At 44.0% G+C, this 24,647-nt stretch overlaps 1 protein-coding gene across 1 annotated transcript in view; it reads right to left on the reverse strand.

Moving 5' to 3' along the window:
* LOC146171941 (D-lactate dehydrogenase, mitochondrial-like) overlaps positions 1-24,647 on the reverse strand; it is a 288,593-nt gene that overhangs the window by 252,996 nt on the left and 10,950 nt on the right. The window contains exon 2 of the mRNA XM_084586185.1: positions 9,774-9,882. Coding sequence (XP_084442311.1) covers positions 9,774-9,776 — 3 coding nt within the window. The 5' untranslated portion in view covers positions 9,777-9,882. The remainder of the gene's footprint in view (positions 1-9,773; positions 9,883-24,647) is intronic.

Here is a 24,647-nt window from a genome sequence, read left to right on the forward strand (position 1 = left end):
CGAGTTGCTTTAGACTGACGCACAAGTATTCCCCAAAAATGAGATCACGCCGACACTATACAGGAAACCTCGCCGCACAGGAAAGCTGATTGTTCAAGTGTACAGCGCTGAGTGAATTGAATTTGCCGAGATGCTTTTTGCGGGCAAATGTCATAGAATGTGATAGTGACTGCATGCGCCACTAACTGTAAATGATTTCCTGAAACCGAGGAAAGTATAAGGGATTTCTGATGTGTGTGATGTATATATGTAACGGTGAATTAGTAGCGTAATTATTTTGTTTTGCAATGCCAATAAATTTCACCGTGTGAGAGAACTTTTACACACTTGACAGAATTTACAATAAAACGTTTACGGATGCACAGAAACCTTCAACAACAAGGAAAACAAAAGTCAAAAGAAATGCATATTTTCCCGGGTTTAACGCATGAAAGCGGCAGCGGCTATGACGGTTGATTGCAGAGGCTGGTTTTGGTGTCGTTTTTTTTTTCACTATTAAACCCACATTTACCACGTGGGACTGTTTATTGTGCAGTCAAATCCCACAGCAGAGGAGCGCCTTTCGAAACAGTTGCGTTGTCTTTTTCCTCGTCTCTCAGACATGGTCACTATTGGAAGAAAACTTGAAATTCTCTGGACGAGTTTTATTTTGTTTTCTTTACTTTGAAATGGCAATCATTGTTATGAAGGCAGCCTGGCACTTCTCAGAGTTTGTTTTGCGCTCGCTGCTTGCTGTGTTTTGGGCTTTGAGTGGCTGAGTCTGCTAGCGCTGTTCAACAAGGAAGCAGGAACCAGATGGCCAGGTTTGACGTGGCCAGACCGACCAGGCTGAACCAACTCCAGGTCTCTACGGGTTGCAGCGTTGGCTGCTAACACTACGAGACCTCTTCGAGCGGCGGACGGGCTGTTGTGACCGGAGTTCCGGCCAGACTTCAGTAGCTGACAATGGAGGCTGTTGTAACCGGAGTTCCGGCCATGATTCAGCAGCTCACAATGGATGCGTACTTAGCGGACGCCGGCGAGCGACCGCGAACAAAAGCAGAGAAGCGACGGCGACAACAGGGCACCTATTCTTGTGCTTAATGGGCACGAGACGCGTCGCCGAGCTTGGAATTTCGCGGGGTGAACGACCATCGTCAATAGGCGACTTCTCGGACCATTTTGCCTTGGTACCGAAACTCCATCGCCCGCACAAAATCGTCATCGATATCAGAAGATTTGCCGTCGCCACCGGAAGATGTGCAAGGAGGTTCACCCTCGGCAGTGGGCGGCAGCTCGAGTGATCCCTTGCCCCCTCTGATTCGATAACATCGATCAACTTTGTTTCCTCAGCTAGGGAACTGGGGATACTAAACCATATTTAACTGACGGAGTTTTGTTTGTACAGATAGCTCCATTTTCCTCTCCTGACTTGTACACTCTTCAGCATGTAGAAAGTGTATATAAACTTTACTTTTTGCCTCTGCTCCTTGGCTGTCTTCCGCCTCGATGCATAGTCGCCTCCTGAGACCGCTGCGGTGAAGCTCGCCCTCTGAACCTGACACACCTCAACATGCAGTATTCGTAGCCTCGATTATATCTAACCTGTTCGTCCTTGTGGCGGTTGATAACCCGACTCTGTTGAAGCAATGGCACGCATGGCTTTGGACGGCCCTGATGACCAGGCTGGGACTCGCATTGGCGACAGTGCAGGCTTAGGTGTCCCTGCTTGCTCTCATTAACATTGTAGTTATATTCCTTAAAAATAGTATTTACACATCTGCCTGTCTGCCCAATATACTCTTGGCCACAAGACAACGGTATGCGGTAAACAACGCCCTCATCACAACTGAAATCGTCTTTCATGGTAAATTTTGCATAATTCTTTCTCTTGGTTAGTGCACGGATTAGGTTTTTTGCAGAGTACAGACAATATGAGTGGGACCGAAAACAGCACTTCGACGCCTGCTCGTTTTCTAGTTTTCTTTAGGTTGTCAGAGGTCTGATGAATGTAAGAGATTACCGCCACATTCCTGCGATCGCGCTGTCCGCTCGTACCTACCTGGTTGTCTGACTGGCCTTTTTTTCATTTTTTGGAGCATGCCTTCAGCCACAGACACCCCTAGTGACCCAGGGTACCCGGAATCAGACATCCGTCTAATCTGTAATTCTACGCTTTCTTGCACCATGTGCTCGCATGAACTTTTTAGCGCATTTGTCACATAGTACTTGATAATGCCTCTCTTTACCAGCTTAGAATGCGCTGACACAGCTGGTAGTAGGGCTTTTTTTTCACGGGGTTCATAACACCAGCAGATGTGGTTGTTATAAATATTTAGTCGCAGATCTGAGAACTTAATCGAGTTCTCGTCAGGAAGCTCATGCATCAGAATTCATCATCATGAGCCTCACTATACCCACTGCAGGGCGAAGGCCTCTCCCATATTACTCCAGTTAACCCGGTTCTGTGCTAGCTGCATCCACTTGACCCCTGCGAAGTTCCTAATCTCATCCGCCCACCTAATTTTCTGCCGCACCCTGCTACGGTTTCCTTCCCTTGGAATCCAGTTTGTTACCCTCAGCGACCATCGGTTATCCTATCTTCGCACTACATGTCCTGCCATGTCCATTTTTTCAAATTTGATGGGGCTAAATTCTGTTTGAAGATGTCAAGCACACTTCTAGCGTCCGTAAAGTCAGCGTTAGCGTAGTCAATGAGGATCAAAAAATCGTCCACAAATCTAAAAATTTTCATTTCGTTGGAAGTTGTTCACCTTTTTTCAGGTTCCTATCTTGTTTTGCGAGGAAGAGGTCACCAGAAAGTGAAAAGAGTAGCTGTGTTTCCCAAGCCGTGGACATACTCGAACTTTCAGTGCGACCAAAGCGGACCATGTCATGTGTCACCTTTTCCTTGCAACAACCGCCTGTGTGCCTTGACAGCCGATAAAGGGGGGTTTTGGAGTATTGCCTCATGACCTGTTTCAGGAGAAAGCTTCGCAAGCTGTCGATTGCAATTCCCTCAAAAAAGACGAAGGATATCTCAAAAACGCTAAGGCAATGGCAAAAAATTAATGCTAATGTTTAGGGTTGGAGAACCTTGCGAAGCAAATTCAAGAAAGACGCAAAGCGTGCTTGATTTGTTCTTTTCTGCCCAAACGCCCTCGGAGAGAGACACATGGCAGAAATATTTAGCGCAATTCTTGCAGGAAAAATTAGCGTTGCTCAAAATAGATGACCCCTATCTTATTGAAAATTCCGTTAAGGTTTTTGACTATCTGGTGCAGAATAAACACCGAAATGTGCTAGCATATTCAATTGAAATCAAATAACTTTTTTATTCTTTCCCACAAGATGAACTGTTTGTGTGGGTTAAACAGGTTATTGACGCGCTCGAAGCCGTTTCATTTCAGAACAGTACTGCAGTGAGTGGGTTTTTTAGAATTGCTGGATGTTTACTTGCGCTCAACACTCGCTATCCACGCTTTACCTGCAAAAGCGTGCAATTTGTATTCGATCCTGCATCGCCCCTGTCCTTAGCGACCTCGCGAAACAAGATCTGAAAAAAGCTTAACAACTTCCAACTTATTGAAAGTTTTTAGATTTGTGGACAATTTTTTTTTTCCTCATTGAGAACGCTTACGCAGACTTTTATACGGACGCTAGAAGTGTGCTTGACATCTTCAAACAGAATTTAACCGCATTAATTTTGATGCATGAGCTTCCTGACAAGAACTCTATTAAGTTCTTAGTTCTAAGACTAAAATTTTATAACAACCACATCTGCTGGGTTCCGCAAGAAAGCAAAAAAAGCCCAGCTGTGTCAGCGCATTCTAAAGAGAGGTATTATCAAGTACTGTGTGACAAATGCGCTGAAACGTTCATGCGAGCACATGATGCAAGAATGCGTAGCATTACAGATTAGACGGCTGTCTGATTCCGGGTACCCTGGGTCACTTGTGGTGTCTGTGGCTGAAGGCACGCTCCAAAAAATAAAAAATAAACACGGCAGTCAGACAACCGGGAAGATACGAGCGGACAGCGGGATTGCAGGAGAGTAGTGGTAATCCCTCACATTCATAAGACCTCTCACGACCTAAAGAAAATTGGAAAACGAGCAGGCGTTGAAGTGCGGTTTTCGGCGCCACTAAAATTATCTGTACTCTGCAAATAAACCAATCCGTGCACTAACCAAGAAAAAGAATGATTCAAAATTGACCATGAAAGACGATCTATCAGTTGTGATGAGGGTGTTGTTTACCGCATACCGTTGTCTTGTGGCCATGAGTACATTGGGCAGACAGGCAGATGTGTAAATATTATTTTAAAGGAATATAACTACAATGTTAATGAGAGCAAGCAGGGACACCTAAGCCTGCACTGTCGCTAATGCGAGTCCCAGCCTGGTCATCAGGGCCGTCCAAAGCCATGCGCACCATTGCTTCAACAGAGTCGGGTTATCAGCCGCCACAAGGACAAACAGGTTAGAATATAATCTAGGCTACGAATACTGCATGTGTAGGCAACAGGTGTGTGAGCGTGGCATCACTGGCACTATCAGAAAAAGAGCTCTCGTATATTTATCGATGGCAACCAGCGACGAGCTGAGTTGTATCAGTTTGTTTGCTTGTCTTCTTTACTTGTTAGCTGTTCGTATATATGTGGCAATGGCAAGCAATAAACAGTTGATAGTCAGCGCATGTCTGGTCAGTGTGTTCCTTCTTTGTCCTTCGTATTACGCTCTGTTTTATTACCATCTCTAGGAATTCCTGTGGGTTCCAAATGTTGGAACTGGTTCTCATAACTAGTCTTCATAGCATGAACGCAGATTTTTACCAGTGCACTGCGGAAACTATTAGTAGCAATACCCCTTTTAACAATATTGGAATGTGAGGACGCTAAAGGCAACAGTGCCTTCTTGCTTCAGTAAGATGTGTGGTCGGCCTAGTTGGTGGAGTACTTTAGACATCTTAAGTTACGCGAATAGACACACACACATAGACGAGTCTTCAGCTGGAGTGAAGATTGCTGGAAAACGTATCAACAACCTTAGATATGCGGATGATACCACTTTAGTGGCAGAAAGTGAAGTGGAACTCAAGACACTTCTGATGCACCGTACAAGAAGAGAGTGAGAAGTTTGGGCTTAAACTGAACATTAAAAAGACAAAGATCATGGCGTCTTGCCCTATCAAGTCCTGGAGTATCAATGGACAAGAAGTGGAAGCTGTGACAGATTTTCTCTTCTTGGGCTCGAAGATTACCTCGGAAGGAGACTGCAGCCATGAAATTAGGAGACGCCTGCTTCTGGGAAAGAGAGCAATGGTTAGCCTTGACCGCCTAGTAAAGAGCAGATACATTAGTCTGCCAACCAAGATCCGTATGACTCGTGCTATGGTCTTTCCAGTTGTGATGTATGGATGCGAGAGTTGGACTGTGAAAAAGGCTGACCGCCGAAGAATTGACGCGTTTGTATTGTGGTGCTGGCGAAGACTCTTGAGAGTTCCTTGGACTGCCAGAAGATCAAATCAGTCGATCTTGTCGACCATGAACCCTGACTACTCATTGGAGGGTCAAATTCTGAAGTTAAAGCTCAGCTACTTTGGTCATCTGATGAGAAGAGAGGAGTCGCTGGAGAAAGATTTGATGTTGAGAAAGGTTGAGGGTTGCCGGAGAAGGGGTAGGCAGCGAACGCGATGGTTAGATGGCATCCTCGAGGCACTGCAGATGAAGTTATGTGATGTTAGGAAGACAGTGAGAGACCGGAAAGCGTGGCGTGACATGGTCCATAGGGTCACGAAGAGTCGGACACGACTGAACGCCTGAACTGAACTGAACTGACATAGACACCAACACAGGATCAAAGACAGAATTGCTCTCGTCCTGCACCCTGTCTTGTGTGTGTCCTTGTTCGCGCAACTTAAGATGTCTTAAGTGCCTTCTTGCTTCTCGGGGAAAACACAGCATATATATATATAATTTCTGTGATTATCCAAGTAAACATTAAAAAAAAAGACAAAGTATCATCCCCAACGCTTTCCTTGGCCTCGCCGACTGTCAGCTTCTTTCCTTCACATATATATATATATTATTTATTTCAAAAATGACATACAAATACAAGCCTGCCCAAGCGAACAATGGCTTGTGGGGCAGCGCTCGGCAGAATGGAGCAAGCCAGGGGCGGCACAGTAAGTCAATTGCACAAGACTCAAACTATAATAGCATAAATATAGCATAGCAAGACTATGGCATAAATGGCCATATAGCAAGACTCAAAGCATAAATGGCCATCGTCAAAGAAGGTTAGTTGAAGATCTAAAAACATAATGGAATAATTGCTTCTACCTAATAACTCCTTGCAGTGGTTGCTGATTATATTTTAAATGCTTTTAAAGCTTCCTCACACACTCTTAACTTAAGGTTGTCTGGTATTCCATTAGGCAACCATTCCATCGGGTTGCCTGGCAACCTTAATATCTCAATGTCAAGAACGAGCTTAACCTTAAAATGCGTTCAGCCAAAGGTTTGTCTTTTTTTTATGTTCATCGGCATGATACATTAAAATGTTGACGCCGAAAATTTTGGTCTTCCATTATTCCCAATGATGCTTCCTTTACTTCTCTTAAAAATAGGAAATGACGTCGTTAGCGATCCGGCAGCAGTTTCGAATGCTTTCAATATGTATTTTCAGTTCGTATTTGTTTCAGATAACATCCTCATCCGTCGATTTGCCGATATAGGGTTTCAGCGAAGCGATTAGTGCCAGATTTTAAATCTGATCCTAAAGTTAGATACAAAGAAATGCACAGGTCCTGATGGTTTTCCTAACATGTTCCTGGTTCGCTACTCGCTGTTGTCAACAAATATCTGTCAGTAATATTTAAAAAGTTCATTCTTGGAAGTTAGCCATAGGGCTACCTCTTTATAAATGTAGTGATAAACAGCTTTTGTCTAACTAGTGGCCGATATCTCAATCTTGCAAAATGTAGAACATATCATTCATAACCACATCATGTTGTTCTTAGAATCTAACAGCACGGGTTTGGACGCGGTTTTAGTACAGTTACATAGTTGCCTGAATTCACTCACATTTCCTTAACCTTGGTAAACAGGTTGATGCCATCTTTTATTCAATTCTCAAATGCATTTGATACCGTATTGCATTCTAAACTTCAAGCTAAACTCAGAGCTTTACTCTGCTAGTTAATTGGTATATTGCTGGGCGAGTTGGTTATTCATTGTCAGAGAAAAAACGCTATAGCAGACGATAGACCAGGAAGAGGAGGACACACACATATGCGCTATTTAGGTAATTGGATCTTGAGGTAAAAGCGCGAAACGTGGACGGGAGCACAAGATTAGAAGACGACTCAACGAGCGCTGGATTTCAAAGACGTTTATTTTGAAAAAACAGACAACTTCTTATACCCTTACGCCACACATATAACGTAGTGATCGGCTAGCGCTTTCAGCTCAGCGTTGATGTTGTCTTCGTTCTCATAAAACTGGACTAGCACAGAAAGGGACTGTAGGTGGCACTGAAGTTCCTCGAAGGCTGCCGCTTGCGGTGCTTCCCATTGAAATGGCACGTCTGCATTTGTAAGCTGCGTCGAAAGTTCGGCGAGGCGCGAAAAGTTCTTGACGAATCGTCGGTAATACGCACTGTCTGGTCACCGGCCTGTGGAACTGTTTTCTGTGGGTCGGGGCCCTTGCTATCGATATGACCCAGAAACAACATCTCTTCGTAGGCGATGTGACACTTCTCTGCTTTCAACGTTAAACCTGAGTGTTTGATTGCTTCAAAGTTCGAAAAGAAGACTACAACGTCGTCTAAGAACACTAGACAAATTTGCCATTTCAAGCCAGCCAACACGGCCTCCGCCATTACACGCTGGAACGTCGCTGGTGCAGAGCAGAGGCTGAATATGGCATTACCTTGAACTCAAAGAAGCTGTCTGGTGTGATAAACGCGGTCTTCTCGCAGTCTCTTTCGTCAACCTCAATTTGCCAGTACCCGCTCTTCAGGTTCATCGACGAAATGTTCTTAGCGTTAAAGAGCCGATGGAGTGTGTCGTCGATGCGGGAAAGCGGGTAGATATTCTTCTTTGTTATGCTATTTAAGCGGCGGTAATCAGCACAGCAGAGAAGTGTGCCGTTTTTCTTCCCCAAAACGACTGATGCCGCCCAGGAGCTGTTCGATGGTTGGATCACGTCATCATGCAGTATTTCCTCAATTTGTTCGCGTATGGCCTGGCGTTCTCGCGGCGATACACTGTAGGGGCTTTGACGTAGCGGTCGAGTGTGTTCGTCCGTGATGATGCGATTCTTTGCCAATGGGGTTTGCCACACCTTCCTACGCCGAAGAAAAGCACTCGTTGTAGCTTTCAAGAGGAGTGTGAATCTGGTATTGGGTGTCTCGGGGGAGCGCTGGATGGATGCTGAAAATGGGCTACTTGGCTCGGTTCCAACAAGTTGACTGGGGAAGGCGAAATCTTCTCAGGTGTCCGCTAGGTCGTCAAGGAAAGCTATCGTCGTGCCCTTGTTCATGTGTCGGTATTTTTCGGTGAAGTTCGTGACGTGCACTTGAGCTTGTCCATGATGGAACCGGGCGACGCCTCTTGCGACTCCCAGTCCACGTTCCAAAAAAAAAGAATAACTGGGTGTTTCCTTGAGCAGTTTCGATGTCGCTCGTAACCATGAGGACGACAATGCTTGATGGTATAAGCAACCTGCACTGCATAGGCAGCATCCCGCAGCGTGACTCAGCCGCTTGGTTCGCGTTAAACGACCGAGCATTATAGATAGATAACGCCCCATCCTCGAAATTCGCCTTCACATTGTCTTTCTGATTGGCCCTGAAAAGTTTCACGTGCTTCAAACTTGTGTCGCGAAACTGTCAGTTGAGGCAGGCAGTTTTTGCGGTTACGTCAAAATGACGTAGCCGTGAAAATTGATTTTAACCGGAGCTATGCCTGTTGCCTGGGTGAAAAATGCGACTGATTTTGGAGTAGAAACAAAGTTACTGATGGTGGTTTGGAGAACACTTACGCTCGAATAACCAATGTGATGAAAATAATTGCATACTGGGAAGAAGCGGATGCTCAAGTTTGATTGGCTGGAGTTATGTCACGTCAAACACGTGATACGCAAACATATTTTGACGACGTCAAATTGACGCGTCATCACGTAGTTTATGTGCCGCCATTACCGAAAATGCTGACGTTTGACCGCCATAATTTCGCCCAGCGGCGAGGTACCCGAAATATGCTAATGAGATGATGGCGACAGGCAAGCTGATTTATGCAGCCGTTAGCTCACCGTAGTTTCTTAGCTTGTTATTTGAAGTAGAAAGATAATTTTATAAACATTTTTTTTCTTTGTTAAACGCAATAAAACTGCAAATTATGAGCGCTTATGAAATAAAGGATGCCTGAGACTGTCTGTAATGGGGGCAGAAGCGTGCGGCCACGTGACGGAACCAACTTCTTTCTTATTTTAAACTCTTTCTTCCCGCTGTAAGAAATCATTGGTCTGGCGGCGGCCATGAAGGAAGGCGCGCTTGTGAGTGGTCTTCGTGCCGTTCGTTGTCTGCAAGTGGTGATCGAGGATATGCTGCAGCACAGTAATGCTGTCAAATTGTCCTAAAATATAGCTCGTCAGTACAGTCACCTGAGGAGGTGTGTGGTGTGGTAGTTTTGAAGCTCAGAGGCGAGAATCACCCCATGCTCGGAGTGTTGAACTGTTGAGCTTTAGGTGTTTCGGGTGCGATCGCCAGCGGTGAACGCCTCTGAACTTACCATCTTTGTGTGCGTGGTAGTTGGATGGCACGAAATGTAGTCGTGCGGCCGACCAACGAGCTCCCGGAATGTCTCGATGGGTGGCGACCAGCAAGGCAACGCAGTCAGTCTGCTGGAAATGGTGCAGCACGTTGAGCAAGGGCAATAGGGAAAACCTGCAAAGCTGACTATTCATACAGCGTCATTCGCATTCAAGTTGTACGCAGGCGGGAAATGACTGAAAATTAAAGGAATACGTACAGGACGCATGCCGCGAATCCGATATTTTTATTCAGCATTTTACGTTGCTGTTAACTGCCTACTTCTACGACGCATTATAATTTTCTTCAACTTCTCCACACTGCATGAACTTAAGAAAAAAATACTGAGTGTGCTCGTAGCTGTCACGATTTCTTGGTTTGTGGTTTCGACGACCGAGAAAGGTAAAATAAGGGAAATCGCCTGATATAAGTCGTTCCTTTAACGGCCAGAAAAAGTTAACCATAACCATCAGTCTGCAATGTCCGCCACCAAGCCTTCCGTTACGGAAATTGTTCACTTAGGTGATTGGTTTTGCATTTACCATTTCTTGCATTCATAGTTTAAACTTTACCGCAGCTTGGCTTTGCAGCTTCGATGATTTTGAATGTTCCCGAGTACTGTGTCATGCTTGTTTGAAATTTTATTTGCATATAATTTAGGCAGTACACAACGTTGATTTGCAGGTGTTTGTGTGGACCTTGTGCAGCCGTTGCAGCACTCCCAGCCTGAGTCATCATGTGGTGAGAAGTCCTGGGGCCATATTCAACATCATTAACCTCTCTGCTAGGCTTGTATAATCTGGGAGGTCACGCCTTGTTCCTGGACGGCCACATCAGATGTGAAGTGCTACGCAGTATGCACAGAAGATCTTTTAGAAGATAGTCACAGCTTGTAGTGTGTGACAGATAACATGGCATTGACGCCACCTGCAAATGGCCAACATACAAGGACATGCAACGTTTATATTAACTCGGAAAGGAATACCTTGATCACATTCACTTCGGATTTGCACTCGCTGTTGCGATTTTAATATATGTCACAAGTGATCAATGTGCACATTCCTACTGCTTCATGTTCAGTATCATACTGCTGAGAAGCCGTCGAAGTCTTAATGACACAAGAATGCTAAATTGGGCGAGTTAATGCATTCGCATTTTAGGAAACGTAGCGCAAAGAAGACAAGGACAAAAAAGAAGGAAACACACACGAGCGCTTACTCACAACTGATTTTTTATTATAAAAGCTAACAGAATATATAGGGTACAAAACATTATCAAATACATGTGATAAAGGGGTGAAATTGACAAATATTGTCAAAAATGTGGAAAAAGGCAAGTCTGAAAAGATACAAAAAAAGAAACACGTGAAAAAACTACTTGACCACTGATTCAAGGTATGTGATCTCTACTTTTGTTAAGTTAATAGAAGCTTCGCTAACACACTTATCCCCTCCTTTCATGATATGATTGTCTTTCAGATCTCGTTCACTCGTAAGTGTTCCCCTCTACCGACCTGTTACTCAATAAATAATGTTCCCCTGCAAAAAGTTTCTGACTATAAGTATCTCGGCATATATTTCACCTCTAACCTTACGTGGCCGAGACAAGTTGAGCATATTACATCGAAAGCCTGCAGAATGTTTAATTTTTTAAAGCGTAATTTTTTTTACTTTAATTTTTTAAAGTCAAATGTCAAGCAGCTCCTGTATTTCACTTACATAAGGCCAATTCTTGAATATGCATGCCCTGTATGGGATCCCCAGTTTATTAACTTATCAGACATGCTCGAACGCGTCCAAAATAATGCTGCCAGATTTGTGTCTAGCAATTATAATTTTTCATCTAGTGTCACGTCTATTAAACATCATCTTGGTTGGGAATCTTTAGCTCACCGCAGAAAACATTTCAGACTGCAGATCATGTATCGCATTTATTTTGGAAAGTTCAGCATTGACAAAGACCGGTACCTGCTTCAACCTCACTTTTTGTCCAGACGACTTGATCATCAGTGGAAGATCCGCGAAATAAAATGCCGGACAGATGTGTATAAAACCTCGTTTTTTCCACTGACGATCAATGAGTGGAACCGGCTGCCAGCTGGCATCACTGAGTGTTGCACTGAAAATTTATGTCGGGCTTTGTTATAGGATGTGTGACGTGGCGCCCAGTTCTCTTGCGTGTGTTTCCTTCATTACTTTCTTTTGAGTGTTTTCTTCACTTTGTTCGTCGCGCAGTTGCCCCCTTTAGACGCATGTTTTTCATTCTGCATTATCACTTGTGTCGTGTTATTTTCTTCATTTTTATGTATTTTATCACTGGCGTTCCCAGCAAGATTACTTGTCATCTCCCCCCCCTGCAATAATGCCGTCGGGCGCTGCAGGAAGTTGTAATAAATAAATAAATAAATAAATAAATAAATAAATAAATAAATAAATAAATAAATAAATAAATAAATAAATAAATAAATAAATAAATAAATAAATAAATAAATAAATAAATAAATTGCTCGTGTACGTTGATTGCGCGATGTGCCAAGAACAATAGTTTTATCGAAAATGGGGCGGCATTTACACTTCGTGCAATGTTTAGGCAAATTGTCTTGTGATGTATGGGTTAAAGAATTTCTATGTTCGAAGAGCCGGATATTCAAACAACGGCCAGTCTGCCGTATGTAATATTTTTCACAGGAAAGAGGAATTTTATAAATTACCTGCGTTCTGCATTGTACAAACCTAGATCTATGGTTAACATAGCAGCGATGCTCATTTTTTAACGCGTCTGCCTTTCTTCTTACCAAGGCACACACAGCTGACAATTTCGTGGGGGCTGACATTACTGTGCCTACATCATACCGATTGGCGACATTCCGCAAGCCATGTGAAAAACGGTGCACGTACGGCAGAACCACTGGTTTCCTTTTATTGCTGCAACACTTAGACTTTTTCGTGTCCTTTCCCTTCACCCAAAGCAGGAGTTTATCACATCTGCTACTGATTAAAGGAAGCGGATAACCAGAATTACTCAATCTATTGACTTGATCAAGAAAAACTTTTACAAATTTTATGCTCGCAAGATTTATTTAAAGCAGAGAGGAAACAAGACGAGACAATTGCGTTTTTCACCACTTTGGAATGTCCGGAGCGAAAATGTAGTAAAGGCTGAGATGATCTAGGGTGATAACCCCAACACACATTCTTATTCCCAAAATGAAGAGATAAGAAATTGTAGAATATCATCATTGGGCAACTCAAAAGTAAAGTTCAAACCATGAGCACTTTCTTTGAAAACCTTTAAAATATTAACAACAGAATTATTGAACCGATTGGAAGGGAGAAGGACTAAATAATCATCAACGTAACGTTCGAAAATGAGAGTGCTTATTTCGGATAAGCAGGGCTTCTTTTTCGTACTCCCTGATCACATGTTTTTTACAAAGGCCCGCGTTGCCGAACATAACAATTTCCACCAGGTTTCTGTAAAAACAGCCAAGGTTAAGCAAAGGGCGATATCCCTTCTCGAAGAAATGAAACTAGATCGTCTTTCGACTGCAGTTAAGGCAACTAAGGCATTACATTTTTTTTCTCTACAAAAACACATAAGCCTGACTCACCCTTCCGCGCGATTGTGTCCGAAGCTGGTTCGTGGCAACATATCATTTCAGGTTTCCTGCTCAGGTGCCTTTCAGCTTTAGCAATCGATGACCCTTTCCTAATTCCCAATTCAAAAAAAAATTGTCCAGCATCTACAGATTTCCGACACGGAGGGGCTGCGGGCTTTCAGCATAGACGTAGAAAATCTTTATTATGACATCACCCACAACGCCCTTATGCAAAGTGTGAGGGCGTGCATTTCTGACTGTAATGATGAAGCACGGTTCATAAATCATTGTGGCATTACCTTATGTCAACTTTTGTTGGGTGGAAGGGTTCTTTATACTTACAAAAACTGGCGTTTGCATCGGTTCGCGTGTAGCGCCAGTTCTTTAAGACATTTTTCTTAGCCAAATAGACAAAGCTATTCAAAAGAATCTAGATGGCCTATCATTGAGTATTTCTCGTTACGTTGATGATTATTTAGTCCTTCTCCCTTCCAATCGGTTCAATCATTCTGTTGTTAATATTTTAAAGATTTTTAAAGAAAGTGCTCATGGTTTGAACTTTACTTTTGAGTTGCCCAATGATGATATTCTACAATTTCTTGACTTATCTCTTCATTTTGGGAATAAGCATGTGTGTTGGGGTTATCACCCTAGATCATCTAAGCCTTTACTACATTTTCGCTCCGGACATTCCAAAGTGGTCAAAAACGCAATTGTCTCGTCTTGTTTCCTCTCTGCTTTAAATAAATCTTGCGAGCATAAAATTTGTAAAAGTTTTCTCGATCAAGTCAATAGATTGAGTAATTCTGGTTATCCGCTTCCTTTAATCAGTAGCAGATGTGATAAACTCATGCTTTGGGTGAAAGGAAAGGACACAAAAAAGTGGTGCCAGTGGTTCTGCCGTACGTGCACCGTTTTTCACATGGCTTGCGGAATGTCGCCAATCGGTATGATGTAGGCACAGTAATGTCAGCCCCCACGAAATTGTCAGCTGTGTGTACCTAATTCCTCTTTCTTGTGAAACATATTACATACGGCAGACTGGCCGTTGTTTGAATATCCGACTCTTTGAACATAGAAATTCTTTAACCCATACATCACAAGACAATTTGCCTAAACATTGCACGAAGTGTAAATGCCGCCCCATTTTCGATAAAACCATCGTTCTTGGCACATTGCGCAATCAACGTACACGAGAAATTATAGAGGCATATCATATCATGAAAGGAGGGGATAAGTGTGTTAGCGAAGCTTCTATTAACTTAACAAAAGTAGAGATCACATACCTTGAATCAGTGGTCAAGTAGTTTTTTCACGTGTTTCTTTTTTTGTATCTTTTCAGACTTGCCTTTTTCCACATTTTTGACAATATTTGTCAATTTCACCCCTTTATCACATGTATTTGATAATGTTTTGTACCCTATATATTCTGTTAGCTTTTATAATAAAAAATCAGTTGTGAGTAAGCGCTCGTGTGTGTTCCCTTCTTTTTTGTCTTTGCCTTCTTTGCGCTACGTTTCCTAAAATGCGAAGTCTTAATGGTTTCTGTAGTTTTGTGATATAACCATATTTTTAATGTACATTTTGTCAATAGCATGCACAAGAACCAAGTTTTCGTTTTTTTTTTTAAATACTGCAGACCATGCATGGACCTAGCAGGAGGGGCGCATTAAAACATTTTACTATACAAGAAATGGCAAGTATATGCATAGAGAAAAAAAAATAACTTCAGCTTTCTTTGATGCTATAATTTTTTGTCTACCATCTGTAGACATACTGAGTGTATTCTTTTACAAGTGCTTTGTTCGGCTTGAACTCAGTGTGCATTTTATTAGGTGCTGCATTTCACTGAAACACAGGAAGGCACAAAAACGGTCTCCTTCTACCTCCAGAAGAGCCATTCTGAGTAGGACCTGCATGCACCAATTCACTTTGGTGTTTGTGGCAAGCAGGCAGTCTGCGGTGCGTGATTCCGTTCTCTCAACGGTATGGATGTGATGGATGGAATATAGGAGCGTCCCCTTTGAATCGGGGTGGTAGCAGTAGCTATCATGCTCATTTTTCTCCCTGTATCTAAATTATTGATTTAGATTGGTTAACTAAACCATCATTCTATTTATTAAATTTTTGATTCTACATTATTAACATTATGTCACTTCTCTGCTTTCAAGCCGCCAATCTTCCAGTGGTTTTTTGCTAGTTTCCACCGCCGGTTTATTCACCCGGCCACTGGCATCTCTAAACTCCAGATCTTCAGGAACAGTAACTGCGCCTGCATTACCTTCCGGAAGGATACCATTACATTCGAGTATAATATGGTCAATTGTTTCACTGGAGTTACCACATACAGCGCATGCGTCATCTCCATTGTTAAATTTCTATTTGTAGCTGCGTGTTCTAAGGCACCCTGATCTAGCTTCAAAAGGTAGGGCACTGCCTCTTGAGTTATCGAAGAAATCTTCCTTCCTGATCTGCCTTTTCCACTTTCGGTATAATTCCACACCATGTTTCTTTTCCATCGAATTTGTCCAATTTTTACCTTCTGTGTTTTTCACCTGTTGCTTATTGCTGTTTATTTCTCCGTCCTTGTGACTAGCATACTTAGTAGTTAGTTTCCTAGTTCTTTTCCTCCATTGTGAGTCAACGCTTTTTAAGTACAGGTATTTAAATACTTTAGCTGCCCATCTGTTACTGTCTAATTTCCTCAGGCGTTCCTAATATAATGTTTTACTCTGAGCTTCCCGTACTTCGAAAGATGCCCAGCCCATATCTCCCTGTACCGCCTCATTTGTAGTTTTGCCGCGGGCCCCTAGTGCTAATCATCCAACGGATCTCTGATGTATTTCTAATGTCGACTGTACCTCTGATTTTAGGTCCAAAATCGCATTTCCGAAAGTAAGTCCGGGCACCATAATTCCTTTCCAAATATCCCTCAAAACCTCATACCTATTGTATCCCCACAATGCCTTATGCTTCATTATCCCGGCATTCCTTCGCCCTTTGGCCTTAAGTGATTGCTCATGCTTTCCAATGTATGCCAATCCTTCGTTTACCCATACCCCCAGATGTACACCCATACCCATACCCATACTCCCAGAATCCTTCGTTTACCCATACCCCCCGTAGGGTCTTCTGAGCAGCGTCACCTGGCGACAGATCGCGGAAATAGTCTAAAAATTAATAAGACCACATTTAAAGCCTGCCGTGCTCGTTGCATTCTGCGTGCACAAGATAATTCTCCGGAGTGGCTACCTGTACTGGACCAGCTGGCTTCAGTAAAGCCCATTTAAATCTAGCGCTTTAGGCAGAACGTGCCTAGTGATTTTAGCATTCCTTTTGTTTTGTTTTGTTGTTGTGTATTCAGAGTGTATGCTGTGTGCTTTAAAAAAATGGTAATAAAGAAAAAAAAATCTCAGTGGTGCAATCGATATGCATTACTAACCTGAGCACTTAGCGAGTAAAATATATGTTTGAGTCCTGTGTTAGTAACATTTTTTCTGATTTTGTTTTTTAAATTGCAACATAAAATAAGCTACCATCTTTCCTGGGAGGTGCTCCCCTTTAGGTTGCATTATGTGATGTTTTTAATTCTTAAAAGCCACAAAACCAGTCGTGAACAGAGCCACGAGACAACAACATGACAACGCTAACACTATTTAATGATTTTCAACGTAATTATTTTCTACTTTTACTGAGTGTATGTTACATTTAGGTTGCGTTCAGACACACCTCTCGGTAACAATCGCCGTTTAACCCGCCGAGAGGAGACGAGTGACGAGATAGAAGTTGCGGGACCCTACCGTTGAGGAGACGGAATTACGCGTCTGCGGTGTAGTACTTCAGTAAGAATATTTGACGCACCCTGGCGGATGTGTCTGCAGTCGTTTACCATAGCAGAGTTGTAGCGACTCGCGTGGCATGCGTCCGGCCCTGCCGAAGAGAAGGAAGCAGCGCCGACACGAGAGCTTAGGAACGCTCGCGACCTTCGCCTCGGCCGGACGCTGCCGTCGTCACCTCTTCAGCTTCTCCTCAAATAAATGTAGCCGCGGTCGCCCCTGCCTGGCGATCTCTACAGAGTCTATTCCTTTACACCTATCTTGTGTGCTACTATGGTGAAAACGTTAGCTGCATATTGTGTTTTTCCACAAACTGCAGAGTGAAACGAGCTGTGCTTCTTCGTAATTGGTTCCCTATTGCTTCTTTCATATGCCTTTTTTGTGCCGGTTTTTGCATTATTATTACACAAGCTATTTGGTAGCCATTGTCTTTCATTGTCGTATGCACGAGAAATGAGACCCCCGCCAACTTGTCGACCCATTTTGGCGATGTTATATTCCGCTTTTGCGAAATTTGCTATTTTCACTTTGCTCCACTGAAATTACTGATTCTGTTAAGGGATTTAAAGCAAGGTCCTGTTTAACGTCTGTTTAACGTCTGTTATAACCCGTTTAACGTCTGGCTCGGCTATCAATGAACGTGTTTGTATACTTAGTTTTTTTACAAAGGCAACTATTGACTTCTCTGTTTTCTTACTAGGTAATATTGATGTACATGTGCACCCAGTGGCAAAAATTCTTGAAGGCAGTTCTGCATGTTATACTATGTAACCCACAGTCACAATAATGATGCACAAGTGCAGGAATGAAAAAAAAAAAAAATTGATGAGGTCCTTCAGAAACTTTTGACTGCAGCTCTAGAAAGTTCATCACTCCTTTTGTACATTGCAACATATCTTGTTCCATAAAACATCCATAGTAGCGTCGTGTGCAGGCCTTCCATAACCCTATTATGCGGCTGCTATCTGGGCCAGTTGCTTCTTGACACATTGCTGCTGCTGCTACAAGGCCTCCGGCGCTCACATTATTGTTAAAAGAGCGTTGGTAAACCTTACAGATTCATGCTCTTAGCCGCTGGAACATGGCTTAATCACTCAAGATGTTTATCAAATGATCGCAGCTGTGTAAATCTGCTTCTTAATTATTTTCTTTTCTGTTGGTTTTGTAGCCTTATCCTGAATCTTCTTTGTCAGATTTAAATTGAGAATTTTAAGAAAGGGACATAAATTTTATGCCAATCACTTTAATTTTATTTATGCTAAAACACTTTCAAGGACACTTTTGTTTCATCATCACTTTTCAACATTTTGTACTATTGTGCTAGTACTGAGTTGTATAGCTATTTGCTCTCATTAGTGACAGCTGCACTAGTTTCACTTGCACCTATCCTATTGTCACATTTGTTTTCTAGATCCCTATGCTTTCCTAATTAAATCAACTTCAGTGATCCTGTCTGCACTGTCTAGTCTGGATTTAACCCTCAGAATGTGGTCCATATTTTTCATGTCTGCTATGTGTACAGCCAAATTGAACTAAACACCACAATGCATTTTTAAAAGGATTTCATTAAAAAGATAACTTGTTGAAGGTACAATCCTATTGAACGCAGTTGATATCATACTATCCATAAGTGAGCTTTTCTTTTTCATGATGTATTGAACAATTTGTGAACAAAGCAATTTCATTTTATGTTGACCACATTCATCTGTTGCTTTTGGGGTACAGCCGCTGCCCCAGCTGCATCTGTAACTTGGCTGCTGGCACCCTGGCCACAGGTCTTGTGAGCCAGCAGAGTCTAATGCAGCGTAAATGTGCAGCTGTTGGCTTCTTGCTTTTTTTTTTACGCATCCGCGTTAAAGCCTCTATTCTGCAGAAAATTCGACATAGTGAGCAAAAAAAACTTGGGAATGTTTCTGGCAGATAACATGGCCGAGTACTCAAGGGCCAATGAGTGGTGTGACGTCTCTGGCTTCACCTTTGAGATGAATGTGTTAGGTGATAAGCCTTACAGGATCTTTGGGTAATGAGTAAGACAGGCTACCCTTAGACCATGAAAACGCATCCGTACAGCTTGGTTAGAGGGGGCTTTATAGGTACATAGACAAGTGGTCTTGCACATAATTGGGTATGTTACAAGTGTATAATAAAGACTATTATATGATACAAGTGTATCATATAATAAGTTAGCAGTAGCAAAACCGATTCACACGAACGAGTATATGCAGACAGGAGCCATAAAAGCTGCCGTGTCACAGCGGTAAATGCAGAGCTTGCATGTTCCCATAATTGTTTCTAAAGCATGACGTTTTCAAGCGCTGTGCAGTTTTACCTGATTGCCGTCACTTTCAGTTACTTGCTGAAACAATGCTTAAGACTTGTGGTTTTTCTGAGACAAACATTTCTGCTTTTTCGTGTAACGCATAAAGAGAGTATTCTAGGTGTGGCAGGCATTTATGCAGAGGTAACATACTTCTTACACACTCTATAACTATTGCCCTGTCCATGACAGAATCAGGGAATACTTGCTCTGTCCCAGGTGCCAGCTACCTTTAAATGACATTGAGTTTTATAATCTTTCATACTGGTAATATTGCAGAACGCATAGCATCTCTTGACTATAGTTGAAGCCTAGTAGTTCGAGCTTTTGGGACTCATACTCAGTGGTGTTGGGTACTCATTGGTAAAACAGTGGGTGCTTGCTTTGCTAATGTTCAGGTTATCTTGGGCGAAACACTTGAAGAATGGGTTTTTGACTATCTTGTGTTCTCTTGCTTTGTATAACTAATTTCTCTTCTTTGGTCTCCAAGGCCGTACCACCTTTCCAATATGGCGATGAGCTGTACAAGTACAACAGTACTGTAATTACTTGAATGTGTGACAGCCTTTCATTTTAGGCTGTGTATCGTAGGTAGGGTGTGGAGTGCTGTAAAGAAATTTTGTAGTATTTTGTGTATCGCTTCTTTCACCAACCCTTCAGCTTCTCGGCATCGCAGCCTTGGCATTTTTGTAATCGGCGCCAAGTAGCAGACGACGGCGTTATTTTTTGTAACTTTTTCTCTTGTTTTTCAAATTTCGTAGTCAATTTCTGTATATACGCGTTTTAGCGCTGTCCCGATTTACACGCCACGGGTACGTCACAACATGGCCGAAAAGGCGAGTTTCGAGAATAGGGCGCTCTCAATGCAGCCGAGTTATCTGACACACGCCACGCAGCAATCAGATCCCTGTAAGCAGGTGGCGTGAAAACTCCCTAAAAAGCCGCCTCAGGAGTATTTGCTGTTCTCGCTAGGATGTGTGTTACGGCCACAGCAAACTTCATTGCAGGTTGCCTATACTCGTCGAGGACGTTTAGGGGGCGTCCAAGTATGCCTTTATCCGTGGAAAGCTTTTCGGAGATCCATGATCGCCCGATGCTCATTCAGGAAGTACATACTCAAAATCACGTTACGGGAACACCGCTACAAGACCACGAAGCTTGTAGAGTAAGTGCCGTGGCTTCTTTCGCCCCTGAAACGTGTTCTCTACACCACTGGGAACCAGCGAGGCGTTGCCAAGCATCCTGCGCACCTTCGATGTTCACATTGCCATGTTCCGACCAGAAAACTGCGACATGCTTTAGTCAACGCAACGGAAGTTCTTCCAAAAGAAAAATACCCCGGCGTGGTTTACAGCATCCCCTACTCAGACTGCGGCTGTGTTTATATTGGCGGAACTGGTAATTCTGAAAGCAGCCTAAAAGATCATGAAAATGACGTAAAGAAAATGGATTCCAGTGTTATCACCGAACACTCCGTATCAAGCCAGCACGTTATCGACTGGAGCAAGGCACATGTTCTTGCAACTGAAAGAAAAAATTCCTTCGACTTCCCCTGGAATCGTTGACTAGTCGCACCTTGAACAATAACTATGGCACTTTGACAACTGCTTACGCATGCTCCCTGCGCCCCCTTTCTAAACATACATATACGCTCGTGCCTTCGCGTCTCGTTTTTTACTGTGGCTCCCGTATGGGAGCCGAAACGTCAAGTGCTTTTGGTCAGCGTCAACAATGTCGCGTTTAACACTCGATCTCGACCAGACGAGTTTTCGTCAAACTCTCGATTTCGATGACAAAGACTGTGAAAAGACCGCATTCGTCACACCAGACAGATTATATCAGTTTAAAATCATGACGTTGGATCTCTGCAATGCTCCAGCTACCTTCGAGCGAATGATGGACTCCTTGCTTAGAGGCTTTATATGAACTGTGCCTGTGTTACCTCGACGACGTTGTAGTTTTTCCTCCAGATTTTCCGCGTACCTCGAAAGACTGAAGAGCATTCTTTCCGTCTTCCATAGACCTGGGGTGCAGCTCAACTCGTCGAAACGCCAATCTGGACGCCACAAACTCACAATTTTTGGGCATCTTGTCAATGCTTCTGGCGTCTACCCAGATCCTGTAAACTTTAAGCTGTCAAGGACTTCTCTCTTCCTCGTTCGTCTACGGGAGTGCGAAGCTTTGTCGCTTGTGCTCCTATTTCCGCCGTTTCATAAAACATTTTGCTGCCATTGTCCGTCCTCTCACCGACTTCCTTAAAAAGACACCCCTTTTACCTGTGGCCCATCCAAGAAAACTCATTTTCTTCGCTGATACACTTGCTCACCTCATCATTTGTATTGGCCCATTTCGGCCCGTCGGCTCCAACTGAAGTTCGCACAGATGCCAGCGGATGTGGTGTCGGCGCCGTGCTTGCCCAACGTCGCCAATGTCAAGGCCGTGCCATCGCATATGGCACCCGTCTTCTTTCCACTGCCGAGCGCAATTACTCGCACTGCAGACCACGAGTGCCTAGCCCCTGCTTGGGCCATGTCTAAATGTCGTCCCTACTTGTCTGACATGATGCATAAATAGCGCTACAGATTAGGACACAGATCAAGGAGCAAACGAGACGGGTGTTGTCCTAATCTTCGTCCTAGTCTGTAGCGCTGTTTATTCATCATGTCACGGTAGCAACTCGCCCAGATGTCTCTTCTACTACTTGTTTGGCCGTCCTTTCTCGGTTGTGACTGGCCACCACGCTCTTTGTTGGTTGGCTTCACTGAATGACCCCACAGACCGGCTTGGACGATAGGCGTTGCGCCTCCAAGAGTATTCTTACACAGTATACAAGTCATGGCGTCGACATCAAGACGCTGACTGCCTGTCTCGTCATCCTGTGAGGGGCCGCCGGATCTTGGAGACAATTAACTCGGCCCATGCTTGCTCACCATCTCTGATCTGCTTAACGAACAACGACAAGACTCCTCCTTGCGTCCACTAATCGATCGCCTCAGCGGTGACACCTCAGACCGTATTCTTCAGCTCTTTGTTCTTTGCGATGACATCCTATATCGCTGGAACCTTCGCCTTGACGGACCTCCGCACCTCTTATACGTTCCACAGAGTCTCCGCTCGACTGTCCTTTGGGAGCTACATGACCTGCACACCGCGGGCCATCCGGCGCCGCTTCTTTTGGCCCGGCCTATACCGTAATGTTCGGCGTTACGTTGCCAGCTGCAACTTCTGTCAACGCAGGAAGCGTCCATCCACTTTGCCTGCTGGCCTTCTGCAGCCTATCGACGTATTCCTGGAACCGTTCCATCGTCTAGGACTAGATCACCTCGGGCCTTTTCCGACGTCCAGTTCTGGCAGCCCCTGAATCGCTGTTGCGACTGACTACGCTATACTCGGTACGCTATCTCGCGTGCATTACCAACCAGTTGCGCCAGCGATGTCACTGATTTCCTGTTTCAAATTGCCATCCTTCGCCACGGTGCTTCACGCCAATCGCTGACGGACCGCGGCCGCTGCTTCTGTCCCGGGAAGTTGACGACATACTGCGGTCCTTTTCCCGCAGAATAAGCTCCCTACAGCGTACGATCCTGAAATGAACGGGCTTACCTAGCCGTTAAATGGGACCCTGACTGATAGGCTATTTGAGTACGTCGCACCCGATCATCGTGATTGAAACATTGCCTTGCCGTATGTAACAGTTGCTTACAATTCATCGCGGCATGACACCATAGGCTATTCGTCTTTCTATCTTCGATTTGGTCGACATTCTGCATTGCCACTGAATTGCTATCCGTCGCCCAAGAAACTATGGCCCGCGAAATCGCCCGCGACCGTCTCACCGCCTCCCAGACCTACCAGAAGTCTGTTTACGACCACCGGCATCGCCCAGTACACTATGCCCCCGGTGTAAGGACGCGATAAACTGCTCTTTTTTAGTGGCGCTTACACGCGTAGACCGCGCCGCGTCGTAAGGGCAGCCGGACCACGCTCCTCAGAGCCAGGACTGCAGTGTTTTGTTTTCTTTTTTCTTTTTTTCTCCAGTGCTCCTACGGAATATCGTTTGCTAATACGCCATCGGGGTGGTGCTTTCGCCTCCTGGGCCCGTATTCCGAGTTTGCGTCATTGTCGAAGTGTCGCTATCTCACGTGACCTCGAGTCATCTGATTGGTCGAAACGCCGGAACTAGAGGAGGAAAATGAAGAGGAAAGGCAGGGAAGTTAACCGGTAAAGGAACTGGTTTGCTACCCGGCACTGGGGGAGAGGGGTTTTCTTTTTTTTTGCTCGAGTGCTCCTATAGGGTATCGTTTGCTAATACGTCACCCCTCTCTCTCACCCACAACCTTTATAACTACCTACCGGAACTGGGTGTTGCCAATACGGAACCGGAAGGGGTGGCCACATCGTATTCCGTGGTTTCCACCAATCAGATTACTCGAGGTCGGGGAGATAGCGATGCTTTCGATAACGACGCATACTCGGAATACGGGCCCTGGAGTTGTGTCAACGTACGACAAGGACAAAGTGCTGTGCTCGTGTGTGGAACGCGAGGACGACGAAGTGTATGTGGTTCGTGCTGAGCGCCGCTGGCCTGAAGTTGTTCGCTTGCGCTGCCTGTGTACATATCTGTAAATAAATGCACTCTGCGTGCGTGCATGCATCTACGCTACATTATGTTTCATGCTATAGAGCTCTATTGGGCTGCAGTATGTATAAATAAATAACAAAGTATACAAACGCAGGCCGAACACTGAACTTTAACAGATAGTTTACTGCAAGAACATTAAGTGTTGCAGGAGCGCCACAGCTCAATTCATACTTTGTGACAGCAAGGTAGCAGCAAAACATTTTAATAAGGGAATCGCTGAAGCAGCTAAGATACTTGGACAATCGGCATTGGATAAAAAAATCTCCATCATATGGGCTCACGATGGGATTCCAGGAAACGAGGCTGCTAACAGCCTCGCTCCAGATATTGGCGCGAACCTTTGAAATCTTGCTTTTTTTCGACAGCCGCCGGCCTTATCACCGTGATTTTAGCACGCCAGATCGTTCTGCATTCTTCGTTTGCTCGAGCTCGTTGTCGCGATATCACGCTTTATAATATTC

Source organism: Amblyomma maculatum, unplaced genomic scaffold (assembly GCF_055883805.1).
Source record: "Amblyomma maculatum isolate TAMU_Amacu unplaced genomic scaffold, ASM5588380v1 scaffold_15, whole genome shotgun sequence".
Classification (NCBI taxonomy): Eukaryota; Metazoa; Arthropoda; class Arachnida; order Ixodida; family Ixodidae; genus Amblyomma; species Amblyomma maculatum.